Source organism: Mustela lutreola, chromosome 6 (genome assembly GCF_030435805.1).
Source record: "Mustela lutreola isolate mMusLut2 chromosome 6, mMusLut2.pri, whole genome shotgun sequence".
NCBI classification, from domain to species: domain Eukaryota; kingdom Metazoa; phylum Chordata; class Mammalia; order Carnivora; family Mustelidae; genus Mustela; species Mustela lutreola.
Window position 1 is genome coordinate 67,489,675 of NC_081295.1, and position 27,718 is coordinate 67,517,392.

A 27,718-nucleotide genomic window follows, 5' to 3' on the forward strand; every position below is an offset into this window, starting at 1 on the left:
CTTTGCATAAACAGTAGTATAAAGGGAGAAGTACTTGCTTTTATAAAGTAAAATTGAAAGCAAGACTAAGACCATTTTTATTATACCTTCTTAAATACAGGTTGGCTTAGAACAACATTCCTTCATCGTATTATATCACAACATAGTTTCTCCAGCCAAAAAAAGTGTTTCTACTTTTAGGTTAAAGCATATGTCCTACATCATTTTACTTTCTGGTCCTCTGGTTCCCTAACTGTAAAATAATAAGGTTGTTTTAGAATCTAAATCCAGGAGGAGCCATGAATTCGACTGGTACCAAGTAATCTCACATTATTTTATTTTATGCATTTAAAATGTTATTCAAAGGAATCCATAGTCTTCGCCAGCTTGCGAAAGGGTTCATGACCTGAAGAAGTTAAGAGCCTCTGCCCTCCATTTGTCAGTCACTAATACAAAAACTCCTCCATCGAGTGAAATCAAGATATAGACTCCATTGTTTTTATTAGAGACCTTCCTTTATTTGACTTTCCATACTTCCTTTTTCACTTTAAAATATGTCCAATATCTTAACCTTACCCTCCACTGTGTTTCTCGGGGGCTCCTGATCATCAGTTAGCTCCTTTTACTAGCTGAATATTCATCCATGATTGTTCAAACTTCAGGGTAGAACCAAAGATTCCTGACATTGTGGGTACATGGAACTACACGAAGATTTCTCTTCTACTCATGCTTCAAAAGTAAGACACAGAAGAGCCCAAACCCAAGGCATGCAATTATTTTCTCATGAGTTCATCTGAGGTGATATTTGTAGAGAAACCCAGCCCTCCTTAAGTTAACCACTGTGACATAGAAAAAGTGTGTGGTTATTCTTTTCACAATAATTAGGGCTTTTCAAAATCCAAACATTCTTATGTTCATAAATTAATTAACCAACCTCCTCTTCCATCTCATGACTGGAATCTCTTCATGAAAGCAGATGGAAGGAATTTGTCCAACGTCACATGTCAAGTTCAGTAATGAGACCATGACGGTTATCTTTTAACTACCTTTGTATTCACTCATTCAAGCAGAACCTCACCCTGGAGGCTGAGAGACAGGTACCACCAAATCACCTCCCTGAGTTCATCTACCAAACAGACAGGAGTTCCAGCAAGAAAGCAATGTGGGGGGGACCAACAGGAGAGGGAGGAAGTGGTGGGGATTCGTTCATTCACTCAGGTTTGCAGCGTGTGTGTATTGCTGGCCCCAGTGCTCAGTGTGGCGATTCAGGAATGGGTGGGCGATTCGGGGACGGGTGAGTGGGGTCCACAACTTGCCCTCATGGAGCCAGTGGTGGGAACAGGCAAGAAGCAAGAACATGAATACCTGTATAATACAGTGTCAGGAGGGGCGAAGTGTTCAAATCTAGGTGGAGGTAAGAGTGGTAAAGAAACAATGGAAGGATAAATGAAGGGGCACCTGTGGAGGAAGTCGAATGGTCACAGAAGGCCTTTCTAGGGTGGTGACATTGGGCCATGACTTGTATAGAGAAAGCAAAGTGAAGATCTTGGAGCAGGGAGTTTTAAGCAAGGGTGATGGCAGGTCAGGTGGCATTGAGGGGACACAAGCTTGAAAGTTTAGAGGCACAGTAAGAAAGCCTGTTGAGGCTGTGACACAGAATGCTTGAATTCTGATCAGGCTTTGGCATTTGGCTGCCTGGCCTTGAGTCCCAGGTCCAGTGTGTAGAACTTTGGGCAAGTGAGTGCCTCTTTCGAGTTTTCAGTTTCCTTACTAGAAAATGGGGCAATCCTGTCCGCTTCACAGAATAATTGTGGGGACAAGTGAGGCAATCTGTATAAAACATTCCTAGTTCATTGCCTTGTGTGTGGTATGGACTCTGTTCAGTTAGTTATTAGTGCTAATAAATGTCAAACTTTAGTCTACACATGACATGAATAGTTCTGATAATGCCAACCCTGACCTCAGCAAGCATTTTGCTTAAGCCGTGTCAGGACACGCGGGAAGTGCTCCATGACCCCAAGTTGAATTATGATGCTGTAGTCTTCCTCACCTCCTTCCCATACACTATTCCAGTTGGGTCAAGACTAAAAAGAATAGATTTGTACTTTGAATTATAGGCTAATTCTGGATTACTTACACTCAGGAGATCTTCCTAGAAAATCAGACAGATTTTTCAGAAAGCCCTGAGGCGTTGGGGAAGGATGAAAGGTGTCATATAGCCTGAGAAACACTCTAATGTCCACCCTTCTTAGTTGGTGCAACTGGTTTAGTTGTCCTGTGTGTCCTATGTGCACACAAACTCTGCCTTTTATTATTATTATTATTATAAACAGAGATCTCAAGTAGGCAGAGAGGCAGGAAAAGGAGAGAGAGGAGGAAACAGGCTCCCTGCTGAGCAGAGAGCCTGACTCGGGGCTCGATCCCAGGACCCTAGGATCATGACCTGAGCTGAAGGCAGAGGCTTTAACCCACTGAGCCACCCAGGTTCCCCCAAACTCTGCCTTTTTTTACTGCTGTTTCCTCCAGCCCAACCTAGAGCCTGGCCCACAACAGAGGCTCAATGGATATGTGTTGGATGGGTCAAAAAAGTGTTTCCGGGACTCTCTCAGCTTCTTGACTAGTGGTTGATATATCTTGATCCCCTGGTATATATCTGAGTCAGTATATAGGGAATTAGAGATAAATGTATGGTGTGGAGAACTCCGTGTACATTAACCAAAAGTTGTAGCTGAATAAAGTTACTCAATTAAGGACACAAGGCTATCTCTAGTATTTGATGACCTAAAGTTTGTGTTTTTTTAATTTCCTAAAATTAAAGTCATTTAAAAAAGTTTATAGTGTTAAACAAGATCCATTTCCAGATTTCTATTTTATTTCTCCAAATACAAAACCCAGCCCTTCCCTTGAACACAAAGATTGAGATTAGCAATATCATGGGTTAATTTTTCATACCTTGGTTTAGTAATTAGATGTATTTGAACCTGACTCTTTACAAAAGAAGACTTGAGACCATTTCTTCACAGTTTTCCTAAGAGAAATATGTGAAAATCTGAACCTGACATTTGGGGTTTGCTTATTTAATTAATATGAGAGTTTTAGAAATATTTCAGTGGATTATCTCAGGCTTACCAAGCCCATCAAATCCCTCAGATGTAAATGGGCACCCTGTAGTTAATAATGATAATAAAGGATCTTTGCAGGAAAATCATACCATAGCCACAAGTAATCAAACTCTCAAGAACTGCAAACTGGCTAATATTTTAGCTCACTTGCAAGCTAACAAGTTATCCTGTCATAGTTTTATGGATTTTGGAAAACAACAGAAGAGTTCTTGATCAGAGACAGAGAAAATTAATTACCCCCCAGAAGAGCACTGGCCAAAATATCAGCATTGCCCTGTCTTCTTAAGCCCCAGTACCAATAGGGCAACATGAAGGGAACCAGATAACATCTGCACATACACTGGGTCACTTTTGAGAAGAGGAGCCCCAAGTCTAGGGAACCCAAATGTTTTATAATAGACACTAAGCCACCCTGATGTCCTCTGTGGAAGAAGATACTAATTTACTGGTTAGTAAACAAGCCTTTGTTCCAGAGGAGACACTATTTCTGTCTTCCAAGGCAGTTTGTTCTACAAACATCGTTAGAAAAAGAGCCCAGAAAAAAACAGTCCCTGTTTTTGTTCCTAAGACATGCAGAACTGCAGGAGAGCCATGGAGAATTGTCTCACAAGTCAAGCATCCTAAAAAGGCCACTCTTCCTATTTTAAATAAAAATCTAGCATTTTTTTCAAGGCTCAAAAACTATAGAATCTAACTTTTTGTTTGGTTTAGATTTATGGAGTTTAGCCAGCTTTTTGGAAGTAGGAATCAGAAGGAATTCAGTAGGAATCAGAAGACTCATCTGCCATAACATTTAAATTTAGATTTTATACCCAAATAATTCTAGCTCTTCAAAAAGAAATTGTTTGTGTGATGGTAGCACAGCTAAAGATTTTGACAATTCCCAGGGATATGAAACAGCAGGTTCTAATTTAGAGGTTTACTTAGCTGCTTTACTCCAAGATATGCTGGGTTTACAAGGGAGAAGCTTACAGACCAGAAGTACACCCAATGTTTCAAAAATGATTTTGATATTCTCCATATTTTTTTCCTAGAATCTAGGTCTTTAATTTTCAGAATCATCACAGTTGAAGTTAGTTTTTGTGATCATCTTTTTTACCCCCCTGCCATTCCTATGGGATAATTACATTCCTTTAGAGAAAAGGCATACTACATAAATTATTATGCTTTATTTTATTATTTTAATTTTTTAAAAAAAGATTTTATTTATTTATTTGACAGAGAGAAACCACAAGTAGGCAGAGAGGCAGGCAGAGAGAGAGAGAGAGAGGAGGAAGCAGGCTCCCTGCTGAGCAGAGAACCTGATGCGGGACTCGATCCCAGGACCCTGAGATCATGACCTGAGCCGAAGGCAGCGGCTTAACCACTGAGCCACCCAGGCGCCCTTATTATGCTTTAAATATGAGAGTTTCAGTATCAACTGTAGCCATTAAACAATCACATTCATACACTGGTTTGTGTAAGGATAAGTTAAGTGTGTAAGTTTAAGATCTTTCACATTTTTTCTTTTAAATTTTAGGTTTTAGTTATCACCCATATTCCCATCCATATTGTTTCTTTTTTCCAATTAATGAAGTTAAAATCCATTTTCATTGATTAAAGAGATGAGTTATTCAGTCCTCTGATGTTAACCATTAAAATAATGTGAAGTAGATAAAAATTAGTGTCAATAGTTTTACACTAAGTTTGTATCCAGGCAAAGGAGGAAAAACTTAAAGACATATGTGCCCTTACCTAGTTAAATCCTCTTTTCCTCTTTTGAGTTAGATGATGGAGCCGGCCAGTACCTAACAGAACCAGTCTAAAAATTGCATTTTTGTATCCTGAGCACAACTCAACACACAGTGAAATGACACCATCAATTCTGTTACCATGGGCAACTGTTCACATAAAACAACAGTGTTGAACTTTCCTCTCAGTCCTGTGCCCTTGAGAACTGTGAATATCAGACAGTAAAGACATTAAAGAAACAGACAAAGGTTTAAAACACTATGGTAATAAACACAAGCTTTCCTTTTTTACTTTATTGTTTTCCAGAACACAGTGTTAAGAATTTTTCCAGGGAACATTTCTAACACTAAAAATTATAATACCTTTCTGATTAAAGTGAAACATCAATCATCAAAAAACACAACATAACATACCTGAAGCATGACATTCCAGTTATAGTTTAAATAAGAGAAGGTTAATTTCTTGGAAGACATTTATTTTTCCATTTTGAATCCAAGTTCAGTGGTCTGAAAATTCAGATATTTATGCTCCTGAGGGTTGATTTTGCAGAGTACTGCCTCAAGGATATGTCAAAGAAAATCAGCTTCTTGATTTTTAGGAAAAATCTGTTTCCTACAATTTCTTCTTCCTCATCTCCCTAGTGATAATTGTTCTTCCACTTAAAGTGGAAGAAAGCACACCTATTATCCATTAGAAAACTTACAATGATACATGTCCCAAATTATAAAAACCTCAGGAACAATAATCAAAAAGATAATTGGAAATATTAGTGTAGGTGTGGTATTGAAGAATGATTCTAATGACTAGATAATAATCCTTTCAGAGGCCTACATATTGCCAACAATTTGCTTTCAGCAAAATTAAAGGATGACCTAACCAAGTGATCAGCTGATAAATCATTACAAATAACTTTTTTTGTTAATTCAAAGAATTGAGTGATTCTTGTATCATAAAATTTCTTCAACTCCCCATCTTTTTTCATTATTCTTGAGAATAATAAACTTCATCTAAAGAGTAGAAATATATCCTGTTATTCTAGAAGTTACATTCCACCCACACATACATAATAAACAAAAAACTCCCTGTCTGTTAAGAGAGGTTTCTTTCAATAAATTTCTCTTTTCGTATCTCACAGTTAATTCTAAAGATTTATAATATATTTCTATAATTTTGACCCATTTTGTGTTAATTATTGTGTTAATAGTTGAGAAAAATTACCTAAAAGTTTTTATGGAACATTAAAAAAAACCTAAAATTTCAGTTTATGTTAATTTTTGTCAGAGCACTTATGATGGAGTGATCAAAAGACTTTGAGTTTAAAAATGCATTGAAAAAAGATAAAATTCTGAGTTCAAGTGAAAAACAATATAAAACCTACTTTAAATATCTTATTCCTGTATTTTTTAAGTGGATGATGACGAATATCAGATAGGTATTGTGTTTCAATTCTACCAGAAATATTTAGAAGAGTGAAAAGTGCTCTCTTTTATATGTTAGAGCTTATAATAAAATAGAAATTGCATTATTTGATGTCATTTATATTTACAGTGAGAAGAAAATTTGATGTTGACTTATAAATGAGAGAAAGTACTTAGTTTTTCAAATTATTTTAAAGCTACCCAGTAAGAAAATTTAAAGACCAACACCAAAAGCTTTTACTTATTCTCAACAGGTACTTGTTCACAAAAGAGTTTCATGATCAATTCTGACATTTTTAAAAAATTGAGAGTTATTCCATTGAGTTCAATTTTCCCTAAAATGTTTTCAAAAAATTATTTCAGTTAGTGTTGACTAGAAGTCATTAAGAAAGACTGGGGAAGATTGAGGCTTTATTTTGTTGCTTTTCTTGGTTTATTTAAGTAATACAAGACAATATTGTTGAATGAAATATTTACTTTAGAAGGGGCCAGGCATGAGCCCAACTCAGAGTAACTGAGAGAAAGGGGAATATGAGAAATAAAAATAAGAACAAATGAAAGCTACCACATCATAGCTGATGTTGGAGATGGTGGTCCATGGTAGAGTGTCTTTTATTAAAGAGCATCCCTTTGCCACTTAGAGAACTTAATGAAGCCAGGATTTAAACATCTGTTTGGAAGGAAATGGGCATATGTCCCTTTCATATTCACATTTAAAGGATCTCTTGGCAGACAGAGAGCTGGGTGTGCTGTGTACCGCTTGCCTAGGCAATAAAAGCCATGGGATTTGGCTTCATTTTGGCAAAGTATCAGAACACCGACTCCTCTTCAAATCAAGTTGTTGAAAATTCTGCCTCCAGAGTTGCTAGGAATTCCCTGGCAAGAGTTTAAGACCTCCGTGAATCTTTCATACTTGGAGCTAGCATGCGAGGAGGTTGAGGAAGACTCAAATCAAGGCAAGACAAGGGCTTAAGTGACAGCCTCAGTGGCTTATAAGGAGGGGCCGAGGACGAACGTGGCATGTTACCTACCTGTTGACAGGTGAGGTCTTCCACATGGATTGCCCCTACTAAAGCAAAGCCATGCCTTCCACATCACATGGAGACACCTCAACATATTTGTCCTTCACATCTTTTCGTGATGCTCTGTGTGTCTATAAGCGCTGTCTGCAGATTTCATCTGGATCAGGCAAGTTCTGACGGGTGGCCCTGGAGATTTAATACCATGTGAAGGAAAGTGCCAATATCTGTGGGAAACTTGTGTCCTGGCAAGTCCAAAATGTCCTCTATCCTTGCAGCACAGGGGAGGCCTTAACGACATGTGTGGACTCTGACATTTACAGAGGGGCATGCTGTTGAGCTCATTTTGGAGTGCCAAGGTAAAAGGTGGAAGGATGGAGGTCAAGGAGGATTGTTCCAGGGCCAGCTACACAGTTGTGGTGGCCCTCCCTGGAGAAGAGGTCACTGGGTCTCTGAATACTCCATGGATTCCTTACAAACAAATAGCGCAAGCATTCCCTGTGGGTCTGTCATCAGGGCAACAGAGAACGAGGACACCCAGAGAGCGCCACCACTTCTTCACCGTGGCGGTGGAGATAGGTTGATTTTCTCTGGGGGAGAAATGAGACCACCTCATTGGAAAAACCAGCAGTAATTTGCAGAAGTCTTCCACTTGTCCCTGCAAATGTCAACATATGAAATCTCCATGTGATGGTTTCCATCTCTGTGCTCTTGACTTATGAGTTGAAAGAGAGCTGCTGCGTTTTTTTCTACATTGGACATTCCCAGCACCTTTCCAGGGACCATGGACGCCTGTCAGATTCTGGCCTCATCTTGCTCCTAAGACAGCCCTGGGAAGACTCTTACCCTTTCAGTCAGTTTTATCTTGTTGTAGGAGCCATTTCAGAACTTTATTTCACTTTCTGGATTTGACAATCTGTGATTTGGGGCTGCTGAAATCATCGTTAAATAATATTCTCTTTATTTTTGACTTGACAGACTCCTTTTTGGGAGCTTGGACCATTCCTGTCAAAACCCTTGTCAACTGCTACAACACCCAGTTTGTCAATATTAGATAAACCAAAACATCAATTCTTGAATTCTTTCTATTAGATCAAGAAACAAGTAGAAGCTTTCAGCAACGATATATTATTTTTAGAAACGTCAAGTGCAAGGTTTGCCTGACAATGTCTCATCAAAGATGGAGGGAAGTCTCTCTTTCAATGTCCAGCTCGTGGCTCACTGGCTGGTTCGAGTGCCCAGTTGAATGCATGCCTAGGACGGGCTTTGAGTGTAGACTGTGGGTCCTTTTAGGCAAGCCTTTGACAGTTTAAACTGAGTGCTTATAACTCGAGATTTGTGATACAGTCCCATCTTCTTGTGGGTGAGCTCCACCACTTTCTGTGATGGTAAGATCAGCACATTCTCATCTGATGCCAACATGGGTCTCATGACCCCAGCAATGATTTTCCAAGATCCCACCAAGTAATTCCAAAAGGTGGTCACGGTGAAAGGTGGAGAAGGGAGGAAGAGGTTTTGGAGCTAATGAAGTGGGAATGGAAGTAGGTTAAGAAAACCTCTATGAACTCATCTAGAAAAGAAGGAGTGACACTTCCCCCACCTCCTCCTCATGGCTGCTAGAGTAAAAGGTGATGAGGGATTCCCCACAACACTGTGACAGATACCAATGGCAGACAGGGGCACAGGGCACTGGTCAGTGGCATAGACTATTTAACTTCAAAACATTGTATTTACATAATTTTATCTTGCGTTTGTCCAATAGTAGGTCATTACAAAGGCTTCCACAGAACTATACGGCTGTCATTCTACTCAGACAGAACCAGATCCCCAGTTTCACAAAACTCAAAGACAAGTTTACCTGAGCACTGCATGGGTCTCATTAAGAGCAAAGTGATCCTACCAAAGATATAATCTGCAAGAACCTAATATGGTTTGGGTGGTAGGAAGTGGAGCGGAGGGATACAGAATTTTCTTTTCTTTCTTTCTTTTTTTTTTTTTTTAAGATTTTATTTATTTATTTGACAGAGAGAGATCACAAGAACGCAGAGAGGCAGACAGAGAGGGGGAGGAAGCAGGCTCCCCGCTGATCAGAGAGCCTGATGCAGAGCTCAATCCCAAGACCCTGCGATCATGACCTGAGCCGAAGGCAGAGGCTTTAACCCACTGAGCCACCCAGGTGCTCCTGGGATACAGATTTTTCATTTTGAATTCCCTGTCAATTAGAATAGTAATAAACATGTTCCTTTTGTTACAGTTATCTTCCGTGCCCTAATGATAACCCTATGGTGGATTCACTTGGAAAAAGATAATCTAGAAAAAATGTTTATTCAATTCTCTGCTATAATTAATTTATTTTCCTTACTTTAAAAGAGCAAATTTAGTATGAGCAGATGTTTTCTGTCCGGAGTCTGGTCTTGTCAGGGGAGGTGAGTTGTTAAATTTGAGGCACATCTGACAGCCCCATACCCACAAAGGCCCATACCCACAAATGAGTGGTGGCTGGCATTGGGGGGGGCCCTCCCCCACTGCCTCCGGTGGGCTAGGACACTGCAGCTGGTCTGTAACTGCTGGCTTTCCAGCACAAGGTGACTTCACTAGCAGTGAACGAGGGCTGAGACAGCTCCTACGTCCATCCTTTCTGCAGAACCAAATGCTTATGTTCTGCATTTACTTATTCATTAACAAATATTTATTGAGCTATCACCAAGAGAGCACCATGATTAAAAAGCATGAGTTTCATGGACTGAGTGCCAGGACTCAGTGCCCCCTCAGCCACTTCCGAGCTCCGTTGACCTTGGCAAATGATTAACTCTTGAAGCCCGAGTTTCTTCTCCTCTAAAGAGGGATAATAATAGTTCCTGACTTGTAAGATTTGGGGACGATCACTGGAGGTAAGGTTCATAAAACACTCTACCCCTTGTAAGAATGTGTAGCTATTTTATTAGGGTGCGTTGGGCTTGATGGGCTGGAAGCAGAAGACAAGTGAGTTCTTGATCCCATCCGGCAAGTCCTGTAATGTTCCCTGTCACTCTCGGATAATGAGAAGTGCTCTGATCAGTTTCGGTGCCAACAACAGTCTCCTTTCAGAAATTCAAACATTCCATCAAGTATCATAATCGAATTTTGGAGCTCTGTTTAATTCAGAGCTACAGTCCACTCAGCTTGACCCCCATCAGGAAGACCGAGTGGGAGAAGAGAGAGCCGTGGGCCTCCTTCCCCGTGCCTTCCTGGCTCCATCTCCTACCCACTCATTAACTGTGATGTTGGACTTCTCCATGGGAAGGGTGGGGACACACAGCAGGGGGAGCTCTGGTCTGGTGTGGGCTCTGAGCCGGGCAGAGGTCCAATGCTGCCCCTCTCACTGCTCCCCAGCGGGTGACCCAGCCACCACCCTCACCACTTGCATTCTCAGACCCGTGTCCCACACCCCGCCTTCCAGGATTATTGTCAGGCTCTGTCAGTGTCCCTCCCAAATCCTTTCTCACTGGGCTGGAGATGAGAAGGAAGCACATTTCCTCTCCCCTCCTGCTGAGGAAGGACCCAGCCCGGCTCTCCAGCCACAAACCACGAAGGCCTGGGGCAGAGGGCAGAGGACAGAGGGCTGGCCCTCAGTTTCAACGGGTTTTTATCATTTTGCTGCCCCACACCCACTCTTCCCTTTCTTCTAGTGCACTGGCTGCTCCTGAGCGAGATTTTTCCCAGTGGAATTAGAGGACGAGCCATGGCTTTAACTTCTAGCATGAACTGGGGCATCAATCTTCTCATCTCTCTGACATTTTTGACTCTGACCGGTAAGGACTTGTTGTTTTCCTCTAACACCTTTTGTGCTCCTAGGACAAATATGAGGGAAGCAGACTCACCTAAAGATCATTTTACTGTGGACGAATTCAGAACATTCCAAAGTAAAAGAAGGTACCTGATGCACCGACCACCCAGTTTAAAGTTATGACTCTTAATTCATTTTTAACCGCACCTGTTCTTTCCCCAAATTATTTTGAGTCACATCTTGAATATGATGTCATCCCAAACATGATTTTGTCTATAAAATTTCCACATGGACGTCTGAAAGATAAGACATTTAGAAACTCTACCTGTCATATCATGATCAAGACCCAACATATTAATAGTCATCCCTTGGTATCAAATATCCAATCTGTCTTCCCATTCTTCCAATTGTCTGATAATTATTTTTTTTATACTTTGCTTGAATCACGATCCAAAAACATAACTTACAATTGATTATTTCTTATAATTTGTAGGTTTTATCTTCATTTCTCCCTCTTCTTCCCCATCTTTATGTTTTTAATGAAGAAACAGAGTTATCTGTATCATAGAGTTTTTCCCATCCTGGGTTTTGCTGATTATAATCCTATCACATGACCTTCTGTCCTTTGTGTTTCCAGTGAACTACTATCTAGATCTGGCAGTTTGAACAGATTAAGATTTTCTCACTTGCTTGTTTGTAAACTCCTTCACAGATGATGGCGTGCGTCCTGCCACAAGGACACAAACTCTCTGTCTCCCACTTTGTCATGTAGGCTTCCGTGAGGATCATCGCCCAGATCCGTTATTTTTATTCCATCATTGCTTCTAAATTTTGATCATAGCTACTTCTCTAAGGAGAAGTTCTTCTCCTTATTTATTTGCCTGACCTTGAAGTGTGAATCAAAGGAAAAAGGCAAGAAAATCGCTTGAAACTTTCTCTTTATTTTCTAGTTTTCCAAATAATGAAGTAGTTCCCCAGCAGTCTCCAAAATTGACTGATGAGCTCTTTCCTTTCTTTCCTCTTTCCTTCATATATGCATGTGATATGAATATTAAGTAATACATATAATATATAAATTTGGAAAAGTGGATATATACTCAAAAAGGCATAGTACTTCTGAATTTTATCAACCACTTCTTTTTTTTTTTTTTAGTACATCTACTTTGGGAAATAAACTTTCAGAGTTATTAATTAAGTATGGTTTGGGTTCTTACATAAAATTTCAAATGTTTATGTCCTACATTTTTAGAAATAGACCCAGATTAAAGGAAATGAAGGAATTGGTTATTAGCACCAATCATACCGATATTACTGAGATCACATGCATAGACCTGTGCCTTTTACCTTTCTCTCTCTCTCTCTCTCTCTCTCTCTCTCACACACACACACACACACACACACACACACACACCTTTATCTGCTCTTTGATATGGAAAAAGAGAAATATAAGAGAAAAAAATGGATGGAGCACAGCATAATGTATAAACCTGACAAATCACTATGCTGTATATCTGAAGCCAATGTAACATTGTGTGTCAACTATGCTTAAAAATTTTTTTTAATTAAAAAATAGAAGAAAGAATGGAAATGATCAGGGGTGAAAAAAGAGGACACAAATCCCTGGGAAGGATCGCTAATCTACTGGAGAGTTAATGCACATTGAGAAGCACTTCCGCGTTTAGAGCAAATTTTCAGAAAACACGTTCACCTAAAAATCCTGGAATGAACCTGTAGATGACATTTCACTAGACTAAGCTTGAAATTCAGTACAGGTTTCTCTCACTGTCTGAAACTAGAGCGTCTCTAGGAAGCTTTTCAGAAGCCAAGAGGGTGTGATGCAGAGGAGCAACTACCACTTGTGGAGAGCGAAAATCCTCTTGGGATTTCTCTCAGTTAGCAAAAACAGATACTAATGTGGATCTTTGAGAAAAGCAAAGTGGCATAACGCAAACTTGCCGAGAGCATGGAAACCTGTACTTACTTTAAAAAAAATCAATTACCCAAGTAGAAGACGTAAGGCTTCTGCTTGGCAGCAAGCCCTTGGACACCAGCCTTTTCAGGGCAACTTCAGCCGTATCAATAAAAGCAGTGTGTTCTGGGGAAACTGACCCACTGGGTGGTGGTCAGGATGCAGCTGCATTGCACTCAGCTCGGAGTAAACTATCCTAAGAAGATTGCTTAGAGATTTTCAGAGTGTTGCCCTGTGTCCACCATGGGGGTCGGGGGTGCACCTGAATGGGTGTGGGACCTGTGGTCTGTGTGGGCAGTTGCAAGAGTTCAGGGTGTTTGGCTGGGGGGAGAAGGTGTTCAGGGAAGGGAGGGGGGCAGGCAGGGATCTGCATGGCTGTGGGCTGTCCTGCTGTCATGAAGAAGGGATGGAGAGCAGACCCGAGTGCAAAGCAGAACCTCTGAGCTAAAGCTCCTGAAGGGGAGACTTGGGCTTCTGAATCAGGGAGGAGGACCTTTGTAAGAGGCGGGGCCAGCCCACCATGCAGTGAGAATTTCCAAAGGGGTAAGCTCCTCGTTACCGAAAGTACTCAAATGGACCAAAGGGCAGGTTTGATGAGGTGAACTTTTGTTTTGTTTGGGTTTTTTCTCTGTCTGTATCCTGGTTTCCTGTCCCAGAGAGGAAAGGAGGACCCTTTCTACAAGCACTTTATTAAGCACTCACTGGGGCAAAAACCTGTGCCCGCAGCAAGAGAAGCACAGAGGGACAGGGCTTTCATTAAAACCACCCTAAGAGCTGTCCTGCAGTCCCTCCTTCCCGCTTTGCCTCACCTCAGCACAACTGATAGACAGGTGGCTAATATGCTTAGATATTTCCAGGCTGTATCTGTCGTGCCACCTCACTACAGACCTGCTGGGTCAGTTCTTCTGGCCTCCGGGGGGGATCGGTGGGTGCAGCTGTGAAGGGCTGTTTGCCCTGTTTCTGGCTGTGGTCACTCAGAGCCTGTGCTTGTAAAGACCCGGCTTCTTCCCCGCTGCTCCCCAAGGCTGGACTTCCTGCTCCTGAGCCCCCAGGGTGGGGCACGATGCACCCAGTGCCTGGGGGCGGGGGAAGGGGGGTTACTTCTCGCCACTTCATGTGACTTGACCAGGTTCAGGAACCGCCAAGGGACTGTACCTGTGGCCAGCAGCGGTCAGAGGCCACTCTAGGCTGTCAGGCCAGATAGGACAGCACCTGAGGGTGTGACTGCTTGCAGATGACTCTTAGCAAGTGAGTGCCTTTCCTTAGAACTGTTCACACTTCTTCCTCTGAATCCAGGAGGAGGCATTAAAACACACTGCCAGCTACTAAGAGGAAATACTGCCAACATGAAATGATTTATTTGAATAATAAGGGTAAAGAAGGGTGAGCTCATTTCAAGAAAAGTGCATCTGTATCAGTGTCTTTAAAAATGTCCACCACATAGAAACCCAATTGCCACAGTCGTTTCTCCTGAGAGGGGGACATGCGAGGGTAAGGAGCCAGAGGAGATATTTGACCTTCTGCTTTCGATGTTTCTGCGTCATTTGAGGTTATTTTATTTTTATTTTATTTTATTTTATTTGTTTGCAATGAGCAGGCATATTACCATTTCAAAAAAGAAAGGCATGCTCACAAAGAAGATGGCGTTGGGTTTAAATTGTGATTGTCACAAGGCTGTAAGAGAGAAAGCTGCGTTAGTCTGTAAAAAGGAAACTTACAGAGATTGGCTATATTTTCAGCTTGTGGTTGCTACTTCCCAGGATACTACCAGCATGTTTGAAAATACACGTGTTTTTATTTATACCCCAAGAAGCAGCTTGTCCACAAAATGGGGTCAAAGCAAGGCAAAGCACATTTTTAATCAGTCTCTCTTGTCCCTTGTAGAGCTCATTGGCTTGCCGTGGGTTTGCTTTATATATGCAATCATGAGCCTCGCATGCCTGGCTTTTGTCGTTGTGTTTATACCCGAGACAAAGGGACGCTCTTTGGAACAAATATCAGTGGAGCTGGCAAAAGCGTAAGTATTATGTTTATGCTCTCTGAACAACGCTCCAGTAAAAAAAAAATGAAGCTTTTATATACAACCAAATGATGACCCAACATCTGAAATTATTTCAGGATATTCCCTTTGGCCTGAAACCATATCTTAAAGCACAATTTCAGTTTTGTTTTGTTTTTTTTTTAAGATTTTATTTATTTATTTATTTATTTATTTTTTATTAAAAGATTTTATTTATTTATTTGACAGACAGAGATCACAAGTAGGCCGAGAGGCAGGCAGAGAGAGAGAGAGAGAGGGAAGCAGGCTTCTTGCGGAGCAGGGAGCCCGATGCAGGGCTCGATCCCAGGACCCTGAGATCATGACCCGAGCCGAAGGCAGCAGCCCAAACCACTGAGCCACCCAGGTGCCCCAAGATTTTATTTATTTACTTGACAGAGATCACAAGGAGGCAGAAAGGCAGGCAAAGAGAGAGAGGAGGAAACAGGCTCCTTGCTGAGCAGAGAGCCCGATGCGGGACTTGATCCCAGGACCCTGAGATCATGACCTGAGCCAAAGGCAGAGGCTTTAACCCACTGAGCCACTCAGGTGCCCCCATAATTTCAGTTTTTGTGCCGTGTGATGAATCTAGGTGACTAAGCTAAGGAATTAAAATAACCAGTGCTTTCTAGCAGGTGAACCTTTCAAAGTTCTTTTCAGTAAAGCCCGAAGAACCTCTTCTCATCTCCCTAGGTGCCCCACGAAGGAGGGGATTTTTTTGTTTGGGGTTTCAGGTAAATCTTGGAATGTCGTGCCCCTCCCCCCTCCCCTGCACCTCATGCCAGAACCATGGGCCTCCTTCCGCTCTCAAACGTGTAGGTCATCTTGAAGCCCTAACCACCTGTGAAGGCTGAGATGACCAGGAACACCTTTGGGTTCAAATGACGGCATTTATTCCAAATACGGCACAATCAAGATGAATTTCAGAAAGCTGAAGAGTTTCTCCTGCGGATGGCAGCTGGAAGATGGTTAATACATCTCACAGAGAGAGATTGTTTAAGCAGCTTAATTTAGGCGTGGGCTGTAGAAAACTCTTTCCTTTTGAGTAACAGAGCTCAGATCTCTAAATGGTGAACTGCAGGGAAGGAGGGGATGCTCAGGGGCCCGGAATGAAGCAGAACTTGTTCTTCTTCCTAGCAATAAATCATTACACTCGACAACAACGTAGGGATACTGGTTCTTGGGTTTTAATGGGAGGGTGCTGTTTATCTACAGTTTGGGAATTTCTTCTAAAAACACTCTCAGTGGGCCAGACAGAAATGATTGTTACGGGAATCTGATGGAAGAATGAACCTGCGAGGTGATTTCATGGTCACTCTACGTGGACATATTTATTCAGAGTAGGATTTGGAAAACTTCTGCTTTGTATTTTATGCACTTAGACGTGGTTTGCATTTTTTAAATATTTCACTTTAGCAGGCAGAAAGACCTCTCTTAATTCAAGCTGTGAGTTAAATATCAAATTGTAGTTAATTTTTAATGTAGATAAAGCCCTGTTTTTTAAAAAATACAATGAAAATGAAAGTTATTCATTTACGGGGAAATCTAATTGTCAGAAGGCTGGCTAGACCCTTGGCCTGATCAGCACATTGCAAGTTGAAGCCAACTGAGTTTCTTGGGGGAGCACAGAATCTGAACAAGACTATGAACTACTGATACACGATTCAAATAACTGAGAACCTCATTTCTTATGCATCCATTTGGGGCCTTGATTTAGATTCTAGGCCTTTGCCAGGACTAACACGTCAGGACTCTGAAAACTTCCAAACCTACTGTCCAGTCTTCATTTCTCATTCTGCTCTGTGTTTCCCATCAGTTGTCTGTTGAAGTGTAGCACACCATCTCCACATGTCATGACTTAAAATATACTACTCCCATTTCCCAGGATGCTTTGGTTTGTCTGGGCAGTGCTCCTGCTCGTTCTCCTCCTGGGCGCCCTCATGGGTTGACATGGCAGGAGGGCCAATCAGTCTGGACGGTGTAAGAGAGCCTCACCAAGGTGGATGAGAGTGGGTGCTGATTCGCTGGGGTGGTTCTGTTGTCCTCCGCAGGGTCTTGCTCCCCAGAAGGCTGATATGGCTTCCTCACATGGCAGATTCTGGGCAACGTTCCAAGGCAGTGGAAGCAGGAGCTATAAGGCCTGTAAAGTGTACATTCTAGAAGTCACACTGCAGTACTCCAATTTTTTTTCGCGAGACTGGTCCAGAATGAAAGGGTGTAGAAATTGACTTAAGCTTTTGATGGGATAAAGGAAACAGAATTTTTTTTAAACCACATTAATCTACCACCCCTGCTCTTTCTTGAAATTCTCTTTTCGCTCCCGTGAAACGATTTTCTTTCCAGCAATTTACCTCACACACATTTATCTCTTTATCTCTTTCTATTACGACATTCTGTATATCATTGACGATTTAACTCAAAATCCTTAAAGACAACGCAAATCCTCGTCGTTGAAGTCCTGCATAAACTTAGCCCTGGAGCATATTTCTTTCTCCTGGATTTTTAATATTTTCTCGTTCCATTTTCTTCTCTACTGCCTTAGCTAAGACCCTGTCAGCTTCACCTCCTTAACGAAGTTGTAACATATTGCTTTCCAGGAATGGTTTCTGCTCATTATCCTTCCTATGAAACCTCTCTGTGCAGTGCCTAGTATAATACTGATTCCTAGCAGAGGATCAAAAAGTATCCACTGACCAATTTGATAACTTGTAAACAAGGCCAGTGCTAAATTCCTTATTGGGGCAGGGGTGGGATTCATTCATGGATAACAGTGTAAAAGCACAACACGTTTTGATCCCGTCTCAGGATATGAGTTAATCTATAGTCTAATACAGCCTGTGCAACGGGAGGAGGAAGAGGCATGTGGGCAGATTAAGTGAGACAGTCTGGCTTTCCACACCTCTACCTTCCCCTCCACTTCAGATATTGTTTAACTAATTCTTTTATGATCATGTGTTAGGCACCCAACACTGTACTAGGAAAGAACTGAGAACATAGGAGACGAGGAGTCCCAACTTCTTCCGTCGAGGAGGCAGGCAAGAAAATACAGAGCATCACAAAGATTTCCCATTGTTGGCAAGCACAAAGGAAAATCACATATATTCGAGGATGTCATTTATAACATCTTCCTGAGAGAGAGAATACCGAAGCAGAATCCTGAAGGAGTGATCTGGGCCAAGAGGAGTACATGGGAGTCAGAGGAGAATCGCACTCAGAGGCCAGTGTGCTCACTAGTGGGGTCTGAAGAGGACAAGTTCTGGGTGGGGGACTGAGAGATGAGTCCAGAGCACAGGGCAGAGAGCAGTCAGGAAGGGTCTCGTCCGTCTTGGTAAAGAGTTTGAATTTTATGCTGAAGGCAGTGGGATATATTTAAAACAATAGGGCAGGGGATAAAAGTTACCTGATTTTTTACGGAGGACTCTGGCAAAATATAGAGATTGGAAGGGGGGCTGCTGAGTGAGGGAGACCAACGGGAGTCTTGTGAAGAAATGGGGTAGAGAACTATGGGGCTGGATGGCGTGCACGGATGAAATTAGATGACTTGGAGCTGGATTGGAAAAGACAGTTGAGGGAAAAGAGAAAATCAGGATCTTTCTCGAGAATAGAGAACTAACCCCATTTGGGGACATCCACTGAAGTAAGACGAGGAGGAGGAAGAGCAGGCTTGGGAAGCTGAAGTCTGGCGGGGGCTCCCGTACCCCACTGAGTTAAGTTGGTGCGTACTGTCTGTGGGCTCCTATAGGACACACGAGGGGAAGGAAGAAAAGACCAGTGTGCGTTGGAAGCTAGTCCTGGACATATCAGTGTGTAGAAGGAAGTGTGTATGAAATCCGGGGCAGACCCACATTTTGTGAAGCCTAAGCTTTTCAGGGCCTTGTTGAAGGAAAAAAAAGATACAAATTATGAATGTAAAATTAGGTGTGACTGTGTGTGTCTTACAAGAAAGAGGCTGTGAAGTGAGGGGCCCCGGGGTTGAAGTGTCATTGCCCTTATGGTAGGTCTATCTTGAGCCTATGCACTTTTTAACTACCTGTTTATTAGCTGGGGGAGTGAAATTTCTTTAAAAATAAAGGTTTGCTAAAATTCTTGTGAACAACACTAATTGCAAAGTTGAGCTGGAGAGAAAGCAATTATGAATGAGCTGAACAAAACAAAGGACCTACTTACTCTATTATCACTCCCTATTGCATTCTTTTTTTAAAAAAAAAGTCTAACTCGAAACCGGAATGAATAAATAATTTGGAATTAAGGTTAAGAAACTTTCAGGTCTATTTTTCATATGGGGCTGTTGGAATGTATCAAATTGCCAACCAAATAAAAATATGAGGACAAAACTTGAGAAAAGCCAATCTTTCTATCTAGTAGACCCCCAGAATAAGACATTCCTTAGCAACCTATCATTTGGCTACCTAAAAACGCAGCAAAACTTATTCAAAAATAGGGTGGGGAAGGACTCTGTCTAAATTCGTAAAACTCTGAGTTATGAAATGTTTTTGAAAGAATCACATTTCTGTGGCTTTTGAGTCATGCGGTTACCCAAATTTAAATCCAAACCTTCAGTGATAAATTGCAAAGTAAGGGAAATCCGAAAGCCCAAATCCTGGTCACCCTAGATGTACCACACTTGTGCTAGGTGTTGAAGAATAAGAGTAGATACGAGGTCTGATATAGAGAATTATAAAGGGTGGGGGATGCAGAGTAATACTGCAGATGAAATTCCCAGTGGCAGTGAAGGCATCTCCCAGGGTGTGAGTTGTGGAGCAGAGAGGAAACCGTTGCTCTCAGAAACCTTGGCTGACTCCTATTTCTGTAGTACTATAGGAAACAATTTTTTTTTTTTTTTTTTAGATTTTATTTTTTTATTTGAGAGAGAGAGAAAGCATAAGTAGGTGGAGGGGCAGGGAGAGAAGGAGAAGCAGGCTCCCTGCTGAGGCTTGATCCCAGGACCCTGATATCCTAACCCGAGCCGAAGGCAGACACTTAACCCAGGTGCCCAGCAAATGTTTCTTTTAAATTGGAAATATAAGTAGCCTGAATTTTGTCAGCTGTCTAAAGTACGTATGGAGTATGTATGTTAAACCCGGTTCCCAGCAGGAAAATGTCAGAGACAAAAATAAAAGGAAGATAAAATCCGTGATGGTATGGAGAAGTTATGTAATCAGCTCAGTGCACTCAGGTGGGCGGGAAGCCCAGGGAGCTCACTGGCAGGCAGGAGCTGAAGTGAGCTCGGAGACGGTGCTAAGGGAGTCTTCTCAAATTTAGGAGTTACTGAAGAAAATGAGTCCAATTTTGTCACCAGGGAAAGAGAGTGTCCTGACATGTATAGCCCAACGAATCCCTAAGGAGGAAGAAAGGAAACGATTTCTAATGTGAAAATGACTTCAAAGGTGATATTACAGTGTTGCTTAACATTTTCCTTTCTCATTCAATATTTTTATGGGGCGTCTGGGTGGCTCAGTGCATTAAGCCTCTGCCTTCATCTCTGGTCATGATCTCGGGGTTCTGGGATCAAGCCCCGCATCGGGCTCTCTGCTCAGCGGGGAGCCTGCTTCCCCTCCTCCCTCTCGGCCTGCCTCTCTGCCTAGTTGTGATCTCTGACTGTCAAATAAATAAATAAAATCTTTAAAAAAATTTTTTTTTCCTTTTTCCTATTTGGCGTTCAGTTCTTTTACTTCCATTACTGCAAGGCTGAGAAAACAAATATTCTTCCAAGGTTATTAGGTTTCTTATAAAATAAACAGTGATTCAGCTGAGAGGTCAGAAAAGATTTCAGCAATAATGTAATTTGAAAGGATTTTATTCTGAACTTCTGCCCTGCCAGCAACCAACTCAAGATGGGGTGTTGGCTGTATTTGCTATTTCAGCTGTGACTTTTATGCTTTTCCTTAGTTTAAGTGGAAACAAAGAGAAAATGAACAAGTTGACATTTTGGAAATATATTCATTCTGAGACTTGTTATTTTTCCCTTCTAGCAAATTTATTGTATGTGGTCATTCCTTCCTTCCTTCATCCAAACTCACTTGTTCGAGAAATATTTACTGAGCATCTAATATGTGCCAGGCACTCGCTGTTCAAGGTGCCACAGACAGTACTCAGTGAGCAAAAATGCCTTGAGAATTAAAACATGTTGATAAGAGAGGGAGTGAGTGGGGGGCTACTTTTGGTCCGGTGATCGGAGAAGGTTACCTGAGAGGTAACACTTAGGATAAAATCTGGGTGATAATGAGGAGTCGACAAAGAAAGGACAAAGGAGAACTGGAGCAGAGAGAACAGCTAGCACAAAGGCTAATCCGAACACACTTGACCTGTTCCAGGGGCAGCAAGAAGGCCACGAGGTTGAAATTTGTGAGATTCAGTTAGAAAGTCAGTGGAGCCCTGCAGGCCCAGCAAGTTTGGATTTCTTTTTTCTTTTCTTTCTTATTTTTAAAGATGTTTATTTACTTATTTGAGAGCACAGTAGCTGGGGTGGGGGGGGGGATGGGGACAGAAGGAGGGCAGGGGAGAAGGAGAGGGAGAAGCAGACTCCCCCGGGAGCAGGGAGCCTGGATCATGACCTGAGTGGAAGGCAGACGGTTAACCTTAACCGACTGAGCCACCCAGGTTCCCCTTGGATTTCATGCTAAGTGCCATGGGAAGCTACTAAAATATTTTCACAGGGTGATGTGAGCTGATTTACATTTTGAGGTGTGCCAACTGAGCCTCTGTGGTCACACAACTGAACATGGCTGAGAAAGCATGTAAACCCGGTGTTGGGTTTTTCTCACTTTAAATCATGATCCTCGGGGGCGCCTGGGTGGCTCAGTCAGTTAAGAGTCTGTCCTGGGCTCAGGTCATGATCCCAGGGGCCTGGCATCGGGTTCCTTGCTCGGCGGGGAGTCAGCTTCTCCTTCTCTCTGTAGCCCTCTCCACCTCCTGCTTATGCTTTCTCTCCCTGTCAAATAAGTTAATTTAAAAAAAATCACGATCGTTGACCTCAAGTGGCCTTCAGTGCTGCCTGACAGTCACATATGTCCCAGGCCTATGGACTGGAAACCTCCCCGCCTCCTTAGCCCTGTTCACTCCCACTGATGACCTTGTCTCTGACTTCACTGAAGAAAATGAACACAATCAGAAGGCAACTTCTGTACACAACAACCCACATAGTAGTGTTTGTATCTAAATACACCATCATCCTTCCGGGTTCTCTCTGTTAGTTCTGTCATTCCTGTGTGAGGCCCAGCACTTCACGCTCTCCTCCATCCCTTTTCCAGGACATTATCCAACAGTTGTCTCTGTTCAGTCTTGCATCATGAACATTTTACCTCTCGACTGGATCCAACTTCTCACCAGAAACTGTGTGATTTTTTTTTCCCCCATCTTAAAAAAAATGGTCTTGATTCCATTTTCCTCTTTAGCTTGTGCTGTTCCTTTGCTACCATTTATAGCCAAGTTCTGGAATATTCATTGACATCAATTTCTCTTTCTCCATTCTCTCATGAGCCTGCCCCAATGAGACTTTTAAGGCTACCACCCTAGCGAAATTGCTCTAACATCCCAGTGACCTCTACATTGCTAAACCGGTGAACAGTCTCATTCCTAGATGCTTAGGATTCGTCCATGATAATCTCTACACCACACATCTGCACTAAGTCTCATTATATCTGTTAACAAAACATACCGTGAACCTGACCCTTTCGATGAGTGCCATGCTCCATCCCAACCACCACCTTTTTCTTGGACTAGATTAACCTCTACACTGTCTTCCAGCCCCTGCCCTCCTCAGTCTATCCTCGAACCAGCAGTTTGATTGAACTTCTAAAGATGTCATTCCTCAGCTCAAAATTCTGTGGTTCAAATTACATTTCAAATAAAATGCGCACTTCTGTGGCTGCCACCTACTTCTCTAAGCTCATCTCATCGTTCATGTACTAGCCATACTCTGACCTTTCTGGAAACACGGTGCTTCCAGTTTTTCACAGGGTTTCCTCCTTAATTTGTCAGTTTCTGATCAAATGTCACTTCTTTAGAGTGATGCCAGCAGTGTGATAGTCATCTCCCATCTGTTTCCATTTTTTTTTCCTGTTTATTTTTCTCACTAACACTTTCACTACTCAAAATTATATGCTTATACACTTGTCTCCTTTATTAAAAGATAAGCTCCTTGAAGCAGAAGTCTCTATCTGCCCAAGTAACTGGTTCAATGCACAGGGAAAGATCTTTGAAAGAGGGTCAAAGGTGGCCTTTGTTTCTAAAAAACGTAAACTACCAGGGCATATTTTTATACTGATGGGAATAATCCCGTAGAAGAGAACTTCTTAATGCAGGAGCAAGCACATAAGGCAGGAGGCAGACAACACAGACGCCAATAGAGGCATACTGGTAGAGTTTAAGAAGAGGAAGAAAATAAAATAGGATCTGGGACACTATCTCCATTAGTTCTATGTAATACTATCCTAGGACTTCGCAGGTAGGAATGCCTTGATTTACTGGGAAGTCGCCCTCCCCACCTTACCCTTTGCATGAGCTTGACCAAAGTTCGGGGTAAATCTGAATTTCATGATACATCAAGGCTTTGCAGTAAAAACGTCTTTTCAGGCAGGCTAAAACCTTAAAGCCCCAGGGTGGTTTAAAAAAAAAAAAAAATAGCCTGTACTTTTTTTTTCCCCCCAAGTACTATAAACTACGAGTGACATTTTCATTAGTGCCTTTCTCTTTCAGGAACTATGTGAAAAACAACATTTGTTTTATGAGTCATCATCAAGAGGAATTAGTGCCAAAACAGCTTCAAAAAAGAAAACCCCAAGAGCAGCTCTTGGAGTGTAAAAGTCTGTGTGGTAGGGGACAACCAAGGCAGCTTTCTCCAGAGACCTAATGGCCGCAAACCTTGCAAATGTTGGTAAAGTAGGACAACAATTAGAAGGGTGTCTTTGTACCAAGACACATTGGCCACTCCCATGTTTTCTCCCTGGTGTTGTGGAGGTAGTTTTAGAGACACCCTGAAATTATAAAGGCAAACTTTAACCTCCACCTCTTGTAAGGTAAAGGAGGTACAAGATTCCGTGATCCCTTTCTTACTCTGCCTAGGACTCCAGGTGAAACAGATCCTGGCTGGTTCAATACCTCACACCCTTTTCACAGAGCAGCCTTTGAGAAACGATGAACAAGTAATGCGATCAACTTTTGCCTTAAGGTTATGTGTGTGCAGAGGCCAGTTGCGGCTTCATGATCCAGATACCTCAGTGGCCTGAACACAAACTCACAGGTTTTTGCCCACTATGACAGTACTTGCACTGGGCCTTCTTGTGAAAAAGAACCGGGACACAACGTGGAGAGTTGCACCTATGTTCTAGATTAGGAGAGGATCCTGGCTAGGATTTCAGTGATAATCCCTAATTATAGTTCAACAAGTACAAAGATAATGCAGCTTATTTTATGAACTACAGTGTAATAGAAAATTCCCTTCTATGAATTTTATGTATAAAATATTACAAGAAACAATTCTGCAATAGTTGAGAAAAGTAAAACATTTTTTCCATCCATTTGGAAAAACACGACTAGAAAGGGCTATTTCAAAATCCGGGGACCATTTTTACATAGTTGTACCTGTTACTAAAACTTTAGAAAAGGGTCAGGCCATCAGGTGATTGATCCCAATCTTTATAATCAATTAGGTGTGAGTTATTAAGTCCAGCTTATGAAACTCTCTCCTTGGAAGGCTTTCATGATGACTTACTAGCTATCCATAGCTTCCTGCAATCCTCTGCGCTCCTCAGGACTATCACTACCTCAGGTGATGGCACACGAGCTGTAACCAATGCGGCCTTGCAGACAACGGCAGATGCAGTGAGTGACATTCAGACAGCAGGACAGTTCCCTCACCATGTGTTCTTCTCTAGGATGAAATGGAGGTCACCGACTGTAACAGGAACTTGGGTTTCCCCCACACAACAGTGAACTGCTCTCTTCTGTATCTCTCCAGCTGAATATTGGGACTCGGTGAGGTGTTTTTCCCAACTCGGATATGATGACAGAAAATCTACAATAAAGAATCTCGATCTATTTAAGTAGTGACCCATTAAATTACTATTATAAGCTATGGGAGACACATGAAAACTTAAAGTATGAATAATCTAACTTGAAAAAGAATAAAACATGTCTGGCCTGAAGAATAGAGAATCCTGAGAGCCAAAACCCATTTGTTATTTAGACTGGAATTTTCCTATTGGCCCCTAACAAACTGTGCCAGTTTGATGAGGGTACATGATCTAGGAATTCCCCTATAAAATTGAAAGACTATAAATCTACGTAACAGTGACACTGTATTAGCAGAGACTCAGAAGAATGACTTAAAGTCCTGATTCTGAAACGTATTACATAATGAGAATTGGCAGAGAAAGTTCTGAGGAAGGGAGATTTGAGATTTTACTTCTACCACAGCACATTTCCTATGTAAGTTGGAGCACGTTTTTTGTGTTTTATTTTGGAAAGAGAAAGAAAAGTGTGTTCTGTAAAGGATCAATTTAAGAAATTTATTATGAATCCTCAGCGGAATTATATGCGGAGATGATTTAAAAAAAATCAAGACAGGTAATTGATACGAATTTTCTTTGTCAAGCACCCCAGATTGTAAGATATTTAACAAAACTGTTACATGTTCCCTTCCAAGTTCAAAACTGTATATTTACATTAGCAATTTCTTGTTTTAGCCATTCATCATAAATGGGTAGGAAACTGTTCATAAACTTAGGTTTATCACTAGTGATTTCAACTGCAGTATCTTAAACACTCCTGTATTTTTCTTTTACTGTCCTGAGTATGTAACTAAATAATTCTGTCTTCAAACAAATTTTTACCCAATACACCCTTAACCAGAGATTTTTGATTTCCAAAAATAAAAAAGGGGGAAAACTTATCATTTGTATGTATATATTCACAGTTTTTATTTATAAAAAAAAATTTACAGCACTTGTGAAGAGCCAGCAGAAGACATCAGACGCGCTCATTCTTCCCAGCTTTGTTCAGTTTAGCGGGTTATCCGTGACACTTCGCCAGGCGATGCTCACACGGCAGCCCTGACACCTGACCCAGTTAGATTGTCTTTCTTCCTTTTTTCTGAGAGAGCATTTTGATGAGCTACTGATTACCTATTTCTTAAGTTACTTGAATACTGAAAATATTATGGTATCTGGATCCGCACCTTGGCCATATAATCATGTCCCCCCCACCCCCTTTTCTCTTTCTGTGAACATTACCAAACAGGTTACTTATTACTGTTAGTTAAAGCTAAGTGGAAAATCTCAATTTTTAAAAGTAGTTTCCCAGAACCTGTGACTTCTTTACTGAATTGTATCTTCTATATTTCATGAGGTTTACCCTATCCTACTGGATCTTAAAATGAAGCAAAAAACACAATGTAAAAAAAAAAAAAAACAACAAACCCCCAAAACAAAAAACAAAACAAAACAAAACAAAAAAAACCAGGAGAGAGAGAATAAGAGAAGTTTGAAAATCACAATTAAGTTTTTCACAAGAAAGAAAATATAAAAGCGAGCCTTTGTCCCCTGACTTAAGAGTGAGAGGCACCGCAGGGGAGGGCATTGAGAGAAAAGGGGATAAAAAAATAAATGTAAAAATAAGGTATATTTTTCAGTGCAGTATGTAAGCTAGATTTGGAAGACTTTATAATATAGTAAGGAAAATGAACTAGAACATGGAGGATTAGATGTTGTGATTTTTCATGAAACTTCTAAAACATTTTGAAAACTCAGGTTTTAGTGGAAGATTGTGTTGGAATATTGTCTCTATTAAGTTACTACTAGGAAGTTAATTAGACTCTCCACTCAGCTTTATTTCTAAGTGAAATTACTGTTGGTTCTACTCAACTCCTAATCCCAAGTGGTACGGCACGGGTGCAGCCTGATCGTGTACTACCCCAAGGCTCCTGGGTGAGCCAGAGGGCCAGTGTTTCACAAATGCACATTTATTTTAACTTTAAGAGTCGCAATCCCAAATACTGAATAGTCACTCTTCAGCTCCATTAAATAAGACACAGCAAGGGGGAAAGACCTATCTTGTTAAATGGCTTTCAAGTTCAAGTTGAACTGTATTATAATTATACTGTGGCACAGAGGCAGCGTGTGGGCACTTCTTGTTAAAACAGCACAATGTATCAACTCCTGACAAGACTCTTAGTATAGCCTTCGGCACCAACCTAAGATTACTACTTTCCTACAACTAGAGGTGAGTCTTAACCAGAATAACACAAGTATATATGAGGTACAACCCATCATAGCTTCTTTCTCATATCCATCTTGTAGGTAAGAGGTTTTGCTTCTTAAAACTACACCTTTATAACTTTTAAAAGATATTTAACATTTTCTATCATATTAAATTAGCAACATAAAACATTATGCTTAATCTATAAAGTTCTACTCCGGTTTGCTCCCTAGAGTTTATATACATACTTTTATTTCTAATCTGCAAGAAAAAAAAATTCCTATTTAATATTTGGTAACAAGAGCAGTAAAAGATACTATACACATGTGGCATATATATATTTACAAAATACACTTCAAAAAGAAGCCAACACACTTTAGCAAAAGTCTAAGCTTGCATAGATTAAAAAGAAAAAAGAATTATGAATACAATTTTTGTTAAAATAGAAAATGGGGAGTAAAAGTTACAGAATGAAGAGAGA

The 27,718-nt window shown here is 41.2% G+C and overlaps 1 protein-coding gene across 7 annotated transcripts in view; it reads left to right on the plus strand.

Annotated features, from left to right (window-relative positions):
- Positions 1-25,933, plus strand: part of SLC2A12 (solute carrier family 2 member 12) — a 53,396-nt gene extending 27,463 nt beyond the window's left edge. For 3 of the 7 annotated variants that reach the window (XM_059177504.1, XM_059177506.1, XM_059177507.1), the window contains exons 3-5: positions 10,938-11,060; positions 14,889-15,021; positions 23,740-25,933. In XM_059177504.1, the coding sequence (XP_059033487.1) occupies positions 10,938-11,060; positions 14,889-15,021; positions 23,740-23,893 (410 nt within the window). In that variant the 3' untranslated portion in view covers positions 23,894-25,933. Of the gene's footprint in view, positions 1-10,937; positions 11,061-14,888; positions 15,022-15,861; positions 21,502-23,739 lie in introns of those variants that run through there. The other 4 variants (XM_059177505.1, XM_059177508.1, XM_059177510.1 and 1 more) reach the window with 4 other exon arrangements.
- The last annotated feature ends 1,785 nt before the right edge of the window (positions 25,934-27,718 follow it).